Source organism: Microcebus murinus, chromosome 12 (assembly GCF_040939455.1).
Source record: "Microcebus murinus isolate Inina chromosome 12, M.murinus_Inina_mat1.0, whole genome shotgun sequence".
In the NCBI taxonomy this organism is placed as follows: domain Eukaryota; kingdom Metazoa; phylum Chordata; class Mammalia; order Primates; family Cheirogaleidae; genus Microcebus; species Microcebus murinus.
In genome coordinates this window covers 40,520,836-40,534,597 of record NC_134115.1, presented here as the reverse complement: position 1 = coordinate 40,534,597, position 13,762 = coordinate 40,520,836, and the positions used below count along the sequence as shown (strand labels likewise).

Genomic DNA, 13,762 nt, shown 5'->3' with positions numbered 1-13,762 from the left:
TTTGAATACAGAGTCAGAGAGGACTACAGCAAAGAAAAAGTCTGAATTCCTTTCTCTCTTACAAAGTTTAAAAACATATTCTTCACTTTCTCCCAATTACATATTATATAATATGGAAATTTTCAGAAATATATAAATATTCAAGTCAAGGAATTAATTGATTCTACCATCCAGCCTAGTACTTTCAACATATTAAATTCTGATAATTCATTTGTAGATAAATATGATTTTATTATTTTCTTGGAACCTACAATTCTACAATTTTTATGGTTTTGTATAATGTTTTTCTATTTTTTAAATATTATCATGTATCTTCAGAAATGTTATTTATTCCTTTATTAACATACATACAAATCCAGAAATATTTTTTAATACTTATTTTTGTTCTTATGGAGATTGTTGCTGATGGCAAATATGCGTGTTAGAAAACTTTTTAAGGGCTTCTAATATACAATATATTAAAAACCCTTAAATAATAAAGGGAAAGGTTATTCTCCACCCCACTGCCAGGAAAGGCAAGAACTGGGCTTTAATGCTGCTGCTGACTGAGTTCAGAGCAGGGAAAGAAATAATGTCAATTTGATTTTCCATGAAGAATGTACCATTTTGTACTTTCAGTTTTGGCCTGTTTTTTTCACTTGGCACTGGTAACTGAGAAACACATTTCTCTTTAAGCATACAATATAGAAGAAATGGCCTTGCAAGCATTTGGAGGTCTTCTCAGAAGAGTTCTACCATTCTTTAGATGATGTTAGAACATCCCAGAGCACCCTCGTGTTCAGTGACCCTGTATTAATCATGATATTACATCACTGTTTCCTCTGTAAACTATACATGAGTGCAGTACACAGAAAGTGTTAGAGAAGGGGAAGGTATGTTAGGTGTTTAATAAAGCAAAGGAATGTCACAGTTCTTGAGGGCCTCATGAATTTTATGGGAAAAAGAGTATAATCATCCCTCATTCTCCATTGGGGATTGGTTCTAGGACCCCTGAGGATACCAAAATCCACAGATGCTCAAGTCTCTTATATAAAATGGCATATTATTTGCATATAACCTATGCACATCCTCCCATATACTATCTATCATCCCTAGACTACTTATAATACCTAATACAATGTAAAGACTATGAAAATAGTTGTTATACTGTATTGTTTAGGGAATAATGACAAGAAAAAAAATTCTATACATGTTCAATACAGATGCAGCCATCCATTTTTTCCCAAATATTTTTCATCTATAGTTGGTGAAGGATGTGGAACCCACAGATAGGAGGGTTTGAGGGGGGCAACTGTATTCACTCCACCTTTTACAAAGCTCAGACACACTATACTCCAGGATTTCTATCTCAGGGTTGATGGCATGAATTGATTATAGTTTCCCCGTACTTCTTATCAAAATGATAAAAAATAGTCGTTTCCGTGTCCTTCTGAAATATTGTTTCAAATGGTTTAAAGAATATAACAGGTAATATCTTAGTCCTATTAAGTTCTGGAGCTTTAAAATACTCAAAAGTTATTAGAACAAAAGCCATTTTCAGCATTGTGCTTCCACCCCCAGCACAAAAAAGAGAATGGCCTGGATTGACCCATGCTGTGACTAGCTGTGTCACTGCAGATAAAGTGTATTTGCTACTGATATCCAGGTGCTTAAAACAGAACAAAAGGATCTGCATTTTACAGAAAAAGAATCTGCAGGAGAGAGAGGTTAAGTACCTTGCCCAAGTCTCACAGCTAATAAATGTCAGAGCCAAGTGTAGAATATAAGCAGTTAGACTTCATGTTCTTAACCATTGGATCCAAAGAAAGATTGCACAAGTCTATAAAACATGTGCCACATAAAAATACATGGCAATGTAGCAGGGAACTTTCATGGTATGATGGCCTCAATTCAGATCTCAGCTCTACTACATTATTATATGTCTTTGTGCCAGGCACTTTACCTGGAACCTATATACAAATATAAAGAGTTAGTTATTATAGTTGATAGAAATTTTATTGGTATGCAACAGACAGGGTAACAGGAGCACAGAAACAGAAGTCTTTTTATTTTTTGGCTGAGTGAGTACAGAAGGACATGACACTTGAGTCCCTAAACCACACTCTAAAATGGATAAACAGCAGCACAGGTAGAGGAAGACAGCATGTTGGGTTAGTGAAAAGATTTGAGATTATAGAATCATTTCAAGACATTGGGGTTCTTATATGAGACGATTCAGGATATTTATCTTCTTATAGCTAAAAAGGCAGAAGCATCATGCAGCATGGCAAAAGAATGTTTCTGAGTACCTCCTATAGCTTAGGCTATAGGGCTAAGAACTTCCTCCCCTCATCTCATGGCTGTCACTATATATTAATATTTTGGGACACTTTCTATCATTCTCATTCTTGTCTATCTGCCAAATCTGCTTTTTCTATCATATTCTCTTTAGTTGTATTTCTAGAGGATTAGACCTAGTTTTCATTCCTCTCCTTTGCATCTTCTGGATGAGGACTTTACTTGGACTGTCTGTTTCTCAGTCAATTCCTTGACATCATTTTTAGAAGCTCTCTCGGGTCTCTTCTCAATTGTTCTGCCCTACCCTCAGGCTCAGACTCTAGAAATGCCAACCTTATTTAGAGCCTTATTCTTTAATTTTCACAGGAGGGGAATTCAAACATAAAACTGATGAGTAAGACCTATTAAATTTCATTGTAAGGGTTTACCAACAAATTTATCATTGAGGCCAAAGAAAGAATGAGACATTCAAGGAGAGCCTGGACAGCTGCTTGCCAGAATGTTGTGAAGCACATTCAAGCACAGATGGATTATTGGATTACATGAGTTCTGATCTCAAACTCCGAAGATTATATAATTTGAGATAGTTTAGTATTTCTCTCAGTGAAGAATGGCTATAATTTGAATATATACTTTCTTTAGATTTTTCATTTCTATAAAAATCAACTGAAAACATTTATTGAATTATAATTTTTATTGTCTTCTCTACTTTAAAAGGAATATGTGGACATGTTTATTTAGGAATCTAATTTTTAGTAACAACATAAGGACACACTGTAATCGATTCAACTGTTCTCTATTGTCCTTATAATGTCATTTATTGATGCAAAGTATGCCATTGGAAAAACAAAATATTTCTTGATATAGTTGTAGTTTTATTTATGGTCAAAGGACTGGACATATTTTGCTATATGCTTCGCGTTTGGCAAAATCTGAATTGCTATGGAAATTGAAAAGTAACCTTGAACACAAGTGCATGGTAAACTGATTCCTGTAAGAAGTATTCTGTATCCAATCCTCTCGATAGGTTGAAGCTAGACCATAAGCATTTTCCACTTTTTTTCCCCAAAGTTGAAGGGAAAGTATTGGTCTATTATTAGAAAGCCGAAATGGTAAATTCCTGTCATACTTGATGAGACATTCCTTCAGGTCAGGGATCAGGGCTGTGCATGCTTACAGTCCACATGGTGCCTCTAAGCAGATTCTCGTACATGGTAGGAATTTAAGAAATACTTATTGAAGAGTTTTTCTTTAAAATTTTGGTATTTGTGTCCTTCTTCCTATTCCTCTCTTTTGTTTTCCCATGTTTCATCAGGAAAGAAACAGACTAGACAAGACTATTCAGCTATATAGCCAGACTAAGTTATGGTAGATTGATTCTAATGTAAAGTTTTTACTTTGCTTTTGTCAGGTTTTCTTATCCCCCTGCTATAAAAATGTTATAGATAATACTTATTGGCCAGATATGGTGAAAATATAAAGCAGTTCTGCATTTTTAGTTGAACCAACAATAAAGCATGTATAAGACAACCTTGCGTGATTTTACTAGGGTTTTGGAGTACTCATTGTATAACTCTTTAAACAGAGACATTCCAGAGTTACCAGAGCGAGAAGAAGGAGAAGGCGAAGAAAGTGAACTTCAGAATGCAGCATACAGCAATTGGAATCAGCCCAGGCGGTAAGGACTATTTCTGTATTCTGCCCACTCAGTGGCTATATAGTGTTTAAAGATAGGAAGGTTTGGTTTCAAGTACTGGATTACAGCTTGCTACTTGTCACATTGGGCAAGTTGTGTACTATTTCTAACCGTTCATTTCTTCATGTATACACTGGAGAAGATAATGTGTATCACACAGGGTTAAAACTAACACCTATGTGAAGATCTGGCACATAATAGGGACTAAATAAAATTAACTAGATAAAATTATGTGTATGTAGTTGTAATGGATAATACATTCTATAGAATTGGATACTAGGTATAACACCAAATGCTCATTTAAATTTTATCTAGCATTTGTAGAAACTAGATATTCAAACATATGTATTTGAAGTGTGTGTGTGTGTGTGTGTGTGTGTGTGTGTGTGTGTGTGTGTGTGTGAAAGTAAACAGCCTTGTTATTACACAGGCTGAGTTTATCCTAAGGCATGTCTGTCTAGCACCAGTCTCACATATAATAGAGAGGTGATTTTTCTAAATAAACTCAGATATATTATTGTGCATTACTAAGATATAGACATATTCTTGCTAAGTTACCTTCAGTTTAATAAGAATTTATTGAGTCTTGATTATGGAACCAGACTTGTAGCCAGTGATTTTGTGAAAATAGGGAAGTAAATATAAAACATAAATCCTGCCTTCAGGGAAGTTCGAATGTGCTTGGCTGGGCAAGATGTAGAGACACATGAAATAATGAAAGAACAATACAAGATATTTTGCTTTAAGTGTAAAATGTTAAGTAACCATCATTGAATATTCCCTCCAAACAGAGCTAAAGGTAACCATCATCATGGTGCCTGCCTTGTGCTTAGTAATCATTAGTATTTGTTATATGGTGAGTAAATAAAATGCTCAAGAGAAGAGTTTCTACTAGTCAGAGATGGGATACAATTTAATGATTTTTCCCTGCTAAGAAATGAACTTAAGCCTGTGGCCATCACATTTAAATATTTTCAAAATACCAAAAACATCATTTTATGTTGCTTTCAAAGAAACAGTAAGCATTTCCAGCCATCTATTAATAAAATAAAATTTTGATTTGAATTTCTTCAAAAGTCATTTAATTTGCTTAAAAAAATCAATAGGGGTAGAAATAAGTTAGATAAAACTGTTTTGTAGCAGGTGGTCATAGTGATAAACTTGAAATTTGTTGGAGGACAGTAATCACAGAAAAAAAAAAGATAGGTTGGTCAGTTTTAATAACAAAATTATGAGATGAAAAGTATAATAGTTTTTAGAAGGCACTATACGAAATAGTTGGAGTCAATAAGAGCCACATTTGAATTCTAGCTTTGACACTTCCTAAAACAAGCTTCATAATCTCTGCTAGGTCTCAGCTGCTTCATCTGCAAAATGGGGTTTTAAATAGAATCTTTTAATAATAATAGAACCTTTTAAATTGGGGGAGAATTAATTATGATAAGGCATGTAAAATCCTTACCATAATACCTGGCACATAGTGAATACCCCATTAGTGGTTGGCCTTGTTCTATTAATATAATGATATAATATTGGTCACTAATAACTGAGCAAAGAGAAAGCATTGAGCACAGGAAATTATGAAATTTTCATATGTGAAAGAAGAGCATAACTTCAGGACTGGAAGATTTTTATGCTTCTCTCCTCAATTTTAACCTTCACATTAGTCTAAGATATCTCTAAAGGTGGTAATTACCTTGCATAGAGAAAATGTCTGAAGCTTCCATAAATACTTCTAAATAAAGTATTCTGTACTCACTAATGTAGCACTTTTATGGAAGCACTAAAGCTACTTTTAGGGGACACTACCTTGTCTTAATAAACATGGTTAGGAGTATATCAGGATTGATGAAATATGGTACACATTTGCTTATTTGTTATATGGATTGAATTTCATATCTTGCTTTCATTACTGCAGTAATCATACTCATCGTTCTCATCATACCAAAAGATTTATTATTATGTGACAAAGCTTTTGTTTTACACGTTAGATATATTAATATAATTAATCCTCACAGAAACTCTGATGTAGAGTCTCTAATTGGCTCCATTTCACAGCTGAGGAAAATAAGACAGAGACTAAGATGCCCAGTGTCACATAATTATTAAGTAGCATAAGAGCAGGACTTGAACCCAGGGACTCAGTTTACTGCTTAGTCAATCTGGCCTCAGAGCTGTGTTTTTCCTTTCCCTTTCTGAATTTCATTCTTATAAATCTCAAGAAAAGCTGCCATTTTTTTCTGTGTAACTAGCTCTGAAGTAAACATGTTCTGTGAGTTATTTCTTTTCTAGGTCTACTTTTCCTTCCCCATGGATATATACTGTGTTCCATGAATATTGACTCTGGCTCCTCGTGCCTGTGGTCATTTTTGCAACTCTATCTTTGGTTATCTTCTCCACTGTTTTAAGGATTTACAGCATTTACTTCTAGGGAGAGTGGTTGAAGAATTTTGCTCCCTGTCCCAAACTCTATGAAAGCATATGATGCTGTTACCCAAAGGTTACTTAACCTCCCTGTGCTTTTTCCTATGGACAATGGGCTAATAAGAGTATTCACTTCGTAGGGAAGATGTGAAGTTAAACGAAAGTACATGTAACTCACTTAGAGAATAATGCTGAGCACATGATAAGCCCTTAATTAATATTTGCTGCTACTGCAGGGGTTTTTTGTATCACTCAAGTAAAGAATCACTTTCTAATTTACAGCAACCACAAAGGGCCCTAGGAGACTTTTTTTTTTCACTTTTTTTAAAGAGGAGAGTTAAGGAGCCTTAGCTATGTATTCTAGATCCTTAAATAGGTACATACAATGGCTAAAATTCCTGATTGCTTTACTTTGCCAGTTTACCTAACTGCTTTAAGAAACAGGGAAGGATATTGGTTCTTTTCTTTCACAGCATTCTTAGAGTAAGAGAAAACAATGAAGAGGATTTTAACTAGTTTGATCACAAAGACTTTATAAGATCCAGAGTCATGGTAAGATCCTTTTAAGCTAAACAAGTAGAGTTTCTAGGATTACAGAATTCCACTGAAGAAAAAGTACTGACTGAAGAATGATGTGTCTCAGCATCTGCTTTCATTTGACCTGTTGCCCATCCATTCTCTCTCTCTTTGGTACTTCTTATTCTCCAGCCTTTTCTTACCAGGACCGCCTTCATTTCACGGGAGTCCCAACTTCAGCCTTTCCTCTCCTCTGGAACCGCACGTGTCAATGTTGAGGGTATTATTTGACCATGCTGTATTCTCCTACTCAGTGTCCAACATTGTTTTCCTTTGCGCAGCATGGAGCAGATTGTAGGATCTCATCATTTCCTTAAAGCTCTGTCTGGTATGTTTTCCTCCAACACCCTGAGCACCTTGGCCAAACACCTCACTACAAATCACCTTATTCTTATACCCCCACGTTTTCACAAGATGTGTACTCTAAATTCATTCATAGCTCTTATAGCTATTTCCAATTATTACAAATGAGTTCATGTATTTATTTTGTTGGTATGGGATACACAGTTAAGGCAGAGGAAGTAGCAAGTGCCAAGTCTCCAAGGCAGGAGAATGCTAGAGGAACTTAAGGAAAGGCAAGGAAATGCTATAGTGGCCGGAATGGAGAAAGTTCAGAGCCACGGGAGAAGAGTCTAGGGAGGTAATGGTGGGATCAGATCATGCAAGAGTTTGTCAGCCACTGATCTTCATGCCCTTAATGTTAGTAACCTGGTTTGCCTTGGCAAGAAAGACTTCTACAGAGGCAAGCTTCTGACATAGTGTGCGCAGGAGTGTTCTTCCCCTTAATTTGGTTGCTAAGCTTAGAAGCTACCATCTGTTCAGTGGTAGCTGAATCTCTTGCTTACTTAATGTCTGTAATATTAAAGTTTCTGCAAAATGATACTTTTACATTGGTATGTGCCATAGCCTGGAATGTGAGTCTGGTATTTACTTATAACAAATCATCTTCAGAAATACATAGTTGGAAGTATCTAAAGCTATATTGTTTTATTACTAATAAGACTTTAATAAATTGAGCAAATAATATTTCTAAAAATTAACATATATAACATTTACTATATACTATATGTACTATATTCTATTACATATATAACATTACTAAATGATATTTACTATTATTTTAAACCATTTTAAATAGTTGCAGTGTACAGTTCAACAGTATTAATTACATTCACTTTGCTCTGCAACCATTACCACCATCCATCTACAGACCTTCTTTCATCTTACAAAACTAAAGCTCTCTTCCCATTAATTATAAATCCTCATTCTTCTCACCTCCCAGCCTCTGGTGACTACCACTCCACTGTACTTTCTGTCTCTGTGAATTTGACCACTGTGGGTACACGATATGAGTGGAATCATACGGCATTTGACCTTTATTTCACTTAGCTGGCTTATTTCATTTAGCATAATGTCCTCGAGATTTATCCGTATTGTAGCATGTTTCAGAATTTCCTTCCTTTTTAAGGCTGAATAATATTCTGTTATATGTGTATGCTATTTTGCTTATCCATTCATTTGTTGACAGACACTTGAGTTGCTGCCACCTCTTTGTTATTGTGAATAATGCTTTTATGAACATGGGTGTACAAATATCTCTTTGATACCCTGCTTTAAATTTTTTTGAGTTTATACCCAAAAGTGGAATTTCTGAATTACATGATAATTCTATTTTTAATTTTTTTAGGAACTTATATACTATTTTCCATAGCAGCACCATTTTACATTTCTACCAACAGTGCACAAAGGTTTCAATTTCTCTACATCCTTGCCAATACTTACTATTTCTGTTTTTGTTTTTTTTTTGTAGTAGCTGTCCTAATGGATGTGAAATAGTATCTTATTGTGGTTTTGATTTGTATTTTCCTAATGATTAATGATGTTAAGCATCTTTTTGTGTGCTTATGGGCCATTTATATGTCTTTTATTTTGTTGTTGAGTTTAAGGAGTTCTCTACATATTCTGGATATTAATCCCTTGTCAGATATGTGATTAGCAAATTTTTTTTTCCCTTCTGTGGGTTGCCTTTTTACTCTATCGATAGTGTCCTTTGATGAACAAAAGGTTTTAATTTTGAGGAAGTCCTGTTTGTCTATTTTTTCTTTTGTTGTCTATAACTTTGGTGTTATGTATAAGGAATCATTGCCAAATCTAATATCATGAAGCTCTTCTCCTATGTTTTCTTATAAGAGTTTACAATTTTATTTCTTTTTATAGGGTTGAACTTTGGAGAGAACCAAGCAAATCCTTGGGCATCAGCATTGTTGGTGGACGAGGGATGGGGAGTCGTCTAAGCAATGGTGAAGTGATGAGGGGCATTTTCATCAAACATGTTCTTGAAGATAGTCCAGCTGGCAAAAATGGAACCTTGAAACCTGGAGATAGAATAGTAGAGGTAGTGAGCTTTCTGTGTCAAAATATTCACTTGTTCCAGCCAGGCAAATTGTCATCTTTATATGGTTAATCCACCCAACGTTAGAGTAAAATATGTTTGTGATTAAAGCATTTCTTTCTTATTTGGTTTTTTTTTTCATCCATTTTCTCTTATGTATATGGTAACAGATTGTATATCTTGATGTAGATGCCGATATTTGGAGATATAGCCAATCATTTTTAAAAACATTGGCTCCAAGGTAAATTAATTATGTTCTGTTTAAAGGAACAAAGCCAATTTTTTAGGGAAAAATTGAATTGTTTAAAATTTTATATACACAATTATATGTGTACACAATGCACACATCATAATTAAATTATTGAATGAAATTTCAAATATCGTTATTATTTCATTGTAGATAAACTTTGTTGGATAAGATTTTTTTTTCCAACTGAGTGTTTTTTGGTAAAATCTTCAATGCTAAGACATTGATTACCTTTCATATAAATACTTCTTTCTTAGTCCAAGTGAGGAGTTCCTTCCTCCTTCTCAGTGCTGTGTCTATTCACCACAGAAGGTTCTCTGTGTGTGTGTGCATGTGCACACTTAGGTGCGTGCATGTACACATGTATGTGTATTTCGTTATGTTCCAGACAGAAGCATGTGATCAAATTGTACCTAATCCCTTGATTCAAAGCAATGTTAAATATTTTAAATAGACCCTCATTTCATGAGTCAGTCACTCATTTACTTAACAGATACTCCTGGAACAGCTGTTGCATTCCAGGTGCTATAACAGGCTCTGGGCATCCCACAGTAAACAAGGCACTATGCCTGCCTGCCAAGTGGGACAGACTTGACAAGTAATCAAGTCACTGCAGAACAGTGTGATAAATTATTTGATCAGCATAAGCTTAGCTTTATTGAGAAGGATAGAGAAAGGGGTACCTGACCCAGATTTTCTGAGTTTTCAGGATTTACAGAATAGACTAAAAGAGACAACTTCCAAATAAAGACAACTTTATTACTATTGTAATGACCATTATATTTACTTTATACAAGTGATTGTCTCTCATTTACTAAGCCCATATATCTTACACATTAAAATGCTGTAATTCTTTAGAAGAAGGTTCTAACATATTAGCCATGACTTTCATTAGATATCTTAGCCAAGACCCTTTTAAAGAACTATTTTAGTTAGGGTATTATCTAAAATTTCCAGTTTTAGATTATTACTAGGAAGTTTATTTTATGCATACTTCATTGTTAAATACCTTTGGTCTAAATAGAAAAAGTAAGAAATATTTATAATTGTTTCTGGAAAGAATTGGTCAGAGATTTTCCCTAAATGTTTTTAAATGTCTTAAAAGAGTTAAAACATCTTTTCAAATTGAAAAGAAAGGATTTTTTTGTGTTGTAAAATACTGTATGCAATTTAGCAATGATTTGCTGAGTGCCATATGTGCCAGGGCTTTTCCAGTAAATAAGAAAGCTTCAGTTCTCTATAATCCCAGGGATTCTAAAATATGTCTCTGCTAAGAGTTTCTAAAAATGTATGTAGACTAGGTGAGCAGAGAGCTGCAAAATATTCCACTCTGAGTATAGAGTTCTTTGGATTTGAGTAAAGATATTTAATATTCTGTTAAATTTTCCCACAAGTGGAATATATAGTAGACATTTCATAGACATGAATATTGCCTTTTGTTCTACAAAAAAGTTAGATGCCCATTTTTAATGTGCACTGAAAAAATATTGTTATGTCATTTAAGTATCAACCTGAGGGGGGTTTTAATTAAATATATGTAATTCTTATAAGGTGATAATGTTCTCCCCAAAGATCTAATAATTTTCTTTTCCAGAAGTGTGTCCACTCTGAGTTTATATTTTGTTGTATATATCATATCATAGTAATTGGAAATAATAAAATGATAATAATATCCTGTAGTTTTCTGGCAGGATTAGCATTTGGCCTCTTAAACTGTTTTCCTTCTTATTCATACAGTGTATAAACTGAGTTGATCATCACTCAGGCAAGCCATGTTCAATGAAATTTACAAAATAACTTTCATTTTCAACCTATTTATATAAGGATTACTAACAAATGAGCACAATTTCTTGGCTTACAGCTCCTATCATGTCTACTGCAAAGATTCTTTTGCCAAACTAACCTTACCATAATCTGATTTTTCTGGATATTAGAATTTTGTTTTTAACTTCAATCTCCTCTGTACAGAGAGAAATATACCAGGCATCATCCTTCTACTTCCCAAACCACTCCATAATGAATTAGAAGAAAATTAGTACAGTGACTTTCATGATGAAGGCAGTGCTGCTAGACAGTTTCCCTATATTATTTCTCTAATGATACTGATTTATTAATTTAAAGGAACAGCTGAGCAATGTGAAGAATGCAGAAGCAGAGCCTTCATTCCAATTGATTATTATTCCAGTTGATTATTGGAGACAGAAATCTGTGTCTAAAAAAGGAACCACAAGTCTGCCAGACAGATGAGAAGTTCTGTAGCCTCACAAGTTGTCTTAATTATTTTTGATACTGAAACAGATTTTCAAGGATCCTAACCAAGGATCCTCAAAATTCCATATCCACAATTTATTGTTGTTCTATAGCTTCTTGAAATGTTAAGCTGAGGCCTTCCATTGCAGGTGGATGGAATGGACCTCAGAGATGCAAGCCATGAGCAAGCTGTGGAAGCCATTCGGAAAGCAGGCAACCCTGTAGTCTTTATGGTACAGAGCATTATAAACAGACCAAGGGTAAGCGAACACAAAGGGCAAGGTAGGCATATCCAAACAGTGTTCAACTTGGAAATCTAATGTATCAAGGGCCAAGTTGTCTGTATGAGCAAAGACATTGATTTTTGAAATCTCAGACTTGTTAAAATTTGTTTTGCTTTTTCAAAAATTGAATTATCCTGGAAATCCTTTCCACAAAGTTTAATAAAGACTTTTGAAGTCTGTTGAAAACACACGGAAGTAAGATTTATTGGTGGCTGTAGGTATGTAGATGGTATCTAGTATTCATTATAATCACAAAATACACAAGTTGTTAAAAGGGATGTGGTATGGTCATTTAGGTTAATAGCCCATGATCTCTACTGGAGTACCTCAGAAGCCAGAGAAATTACATTTTCTTTAAGTTTACCTTCTAGACAGAATTTCCTGCTTATGCAATCCCATGATCACCTGTGAATGATATATAATGTATTCTTGTATGCCACTGAACATTAAATTTTCACAGGGTAGACTTTGTTTATTTATAAGTGATTTCATAATTAGTTTCCCAGCTACAATCATTGTATAGCTCTTCATCACTGTATAACTACTTCTAGACAAAACCCTACTAACCCATTTTGCCATCAGTCATCACAGGTAAAAGCTTTAAAAAATATTTTAGAAAATATAAGTACATTTAATGAATATTGTTGAGAGAGAAGATACAAAATGAGGCTTCTTGTATTTGATGTGTCCTAGTGATACTGAAGATGAAAATTATGCCAAGATTTTAAAACTGTTTTTTCTATTCTTTCTTTATGTCTCATGAAAAAAAAATTTTCATATCCAACAATTATTAAGTATATTGGGGTCACATACCCCTTTGAAAGTTCTTCAGAAGCATACATATTCACTCAAAAGTTTGCATACCATTTCAGGCATTTCCTAGATGCCCTGATAGCTCTTAGAGACTTCCCTTTCAGATTTAAGTTGACAAATCCTGTCAGATCTCTCTTTGAATTATCTGCTTACCAGTTTTTAGGATGGGTTGCTTTTAAAAGAAAATATTAACATATGCGAGAGAAGTTAAAGGCATCTTCTAAAACTTAAAATATGCAATTTTATGCATAAATATATTTAATTTTAACTGTAAAATTAAGAATTTAAGATATTAATGCTCAAATGATGGAAAGAAAGTAGCAAACTCCTCTGTAGATAAGATCTGTCAGAGTAACTTATCAATATTCTATTCCATGGAATATAAATGAAGTGACCAGATTTATCTTACTGGTCCTTCCTTTTGTAGTCAAGACAGGTGTAATTGGTCTGAGTTCACTGTAAGGAATAAATTTAGTAGTTCTTAATGTAAGCAGTTATCTTCACATCTGCAGTTTTTAATCATTCAGTTGTTTATTGTTAGGTAATAATTATCCATTCAGATAGAAAATCTGCCAAATGGTAGGGCTGCATCATGCTGCATTCTTTACAAATGCTATTCAGTTTGTTCAAATAACTATAAATCTTTTTACATTTGTTTCCATTTGTGTGTTAAACATAGACACAGCATGATGATATTGGTAAATGGCTGCTAAGTTAAAGCTATTCTTTTATGTGTGGGTGGATTTTATTCCTTTTTTTTGTCTTATTTTTAATTTCCAACTTTTACATCATTTGGGACAATA

General features: G+C 34.1%; 1 protein-coding gene across 11 annotated transcripts in view; it reads left to right on the top strand.

Annotated features, from left to right (window-relative positions):
- MPDZ (multiple PDZ domain crumbs cell polarity complex component) overlaps positions 1 to 13,762 on the top strand; it is a 169,558-nt gene that overhangs the window by 111,503 nt on the left and 44,293 nt on the right. For 9 of the 11 annotated variants that reach the window (XM_012769621.3, XM_012769617.3, XM_012769616.3 and 6 more), the window contains 3 exons: positions 3,863 to 3,955; positions 9,191 to 9,368; positions 12,012 to 12,122. In XM_012769621.3, coding sequence (XP_012625075.2) covers positions 3,863 to 3,955; positions 9,191 to 9,368; positions 12,012 to 12,122 — 382 coding nt within the window. The remainder of the gene's footprint in view (positions 1 to 3,862; positions 3,956 to 9,190; positions 9,369 to 12,011; positions 12,123 to 13,762) is intronic. The other 2 variants (XM_012769624.3, XM_012769628.3) reach the window with 1 other exon arrangement.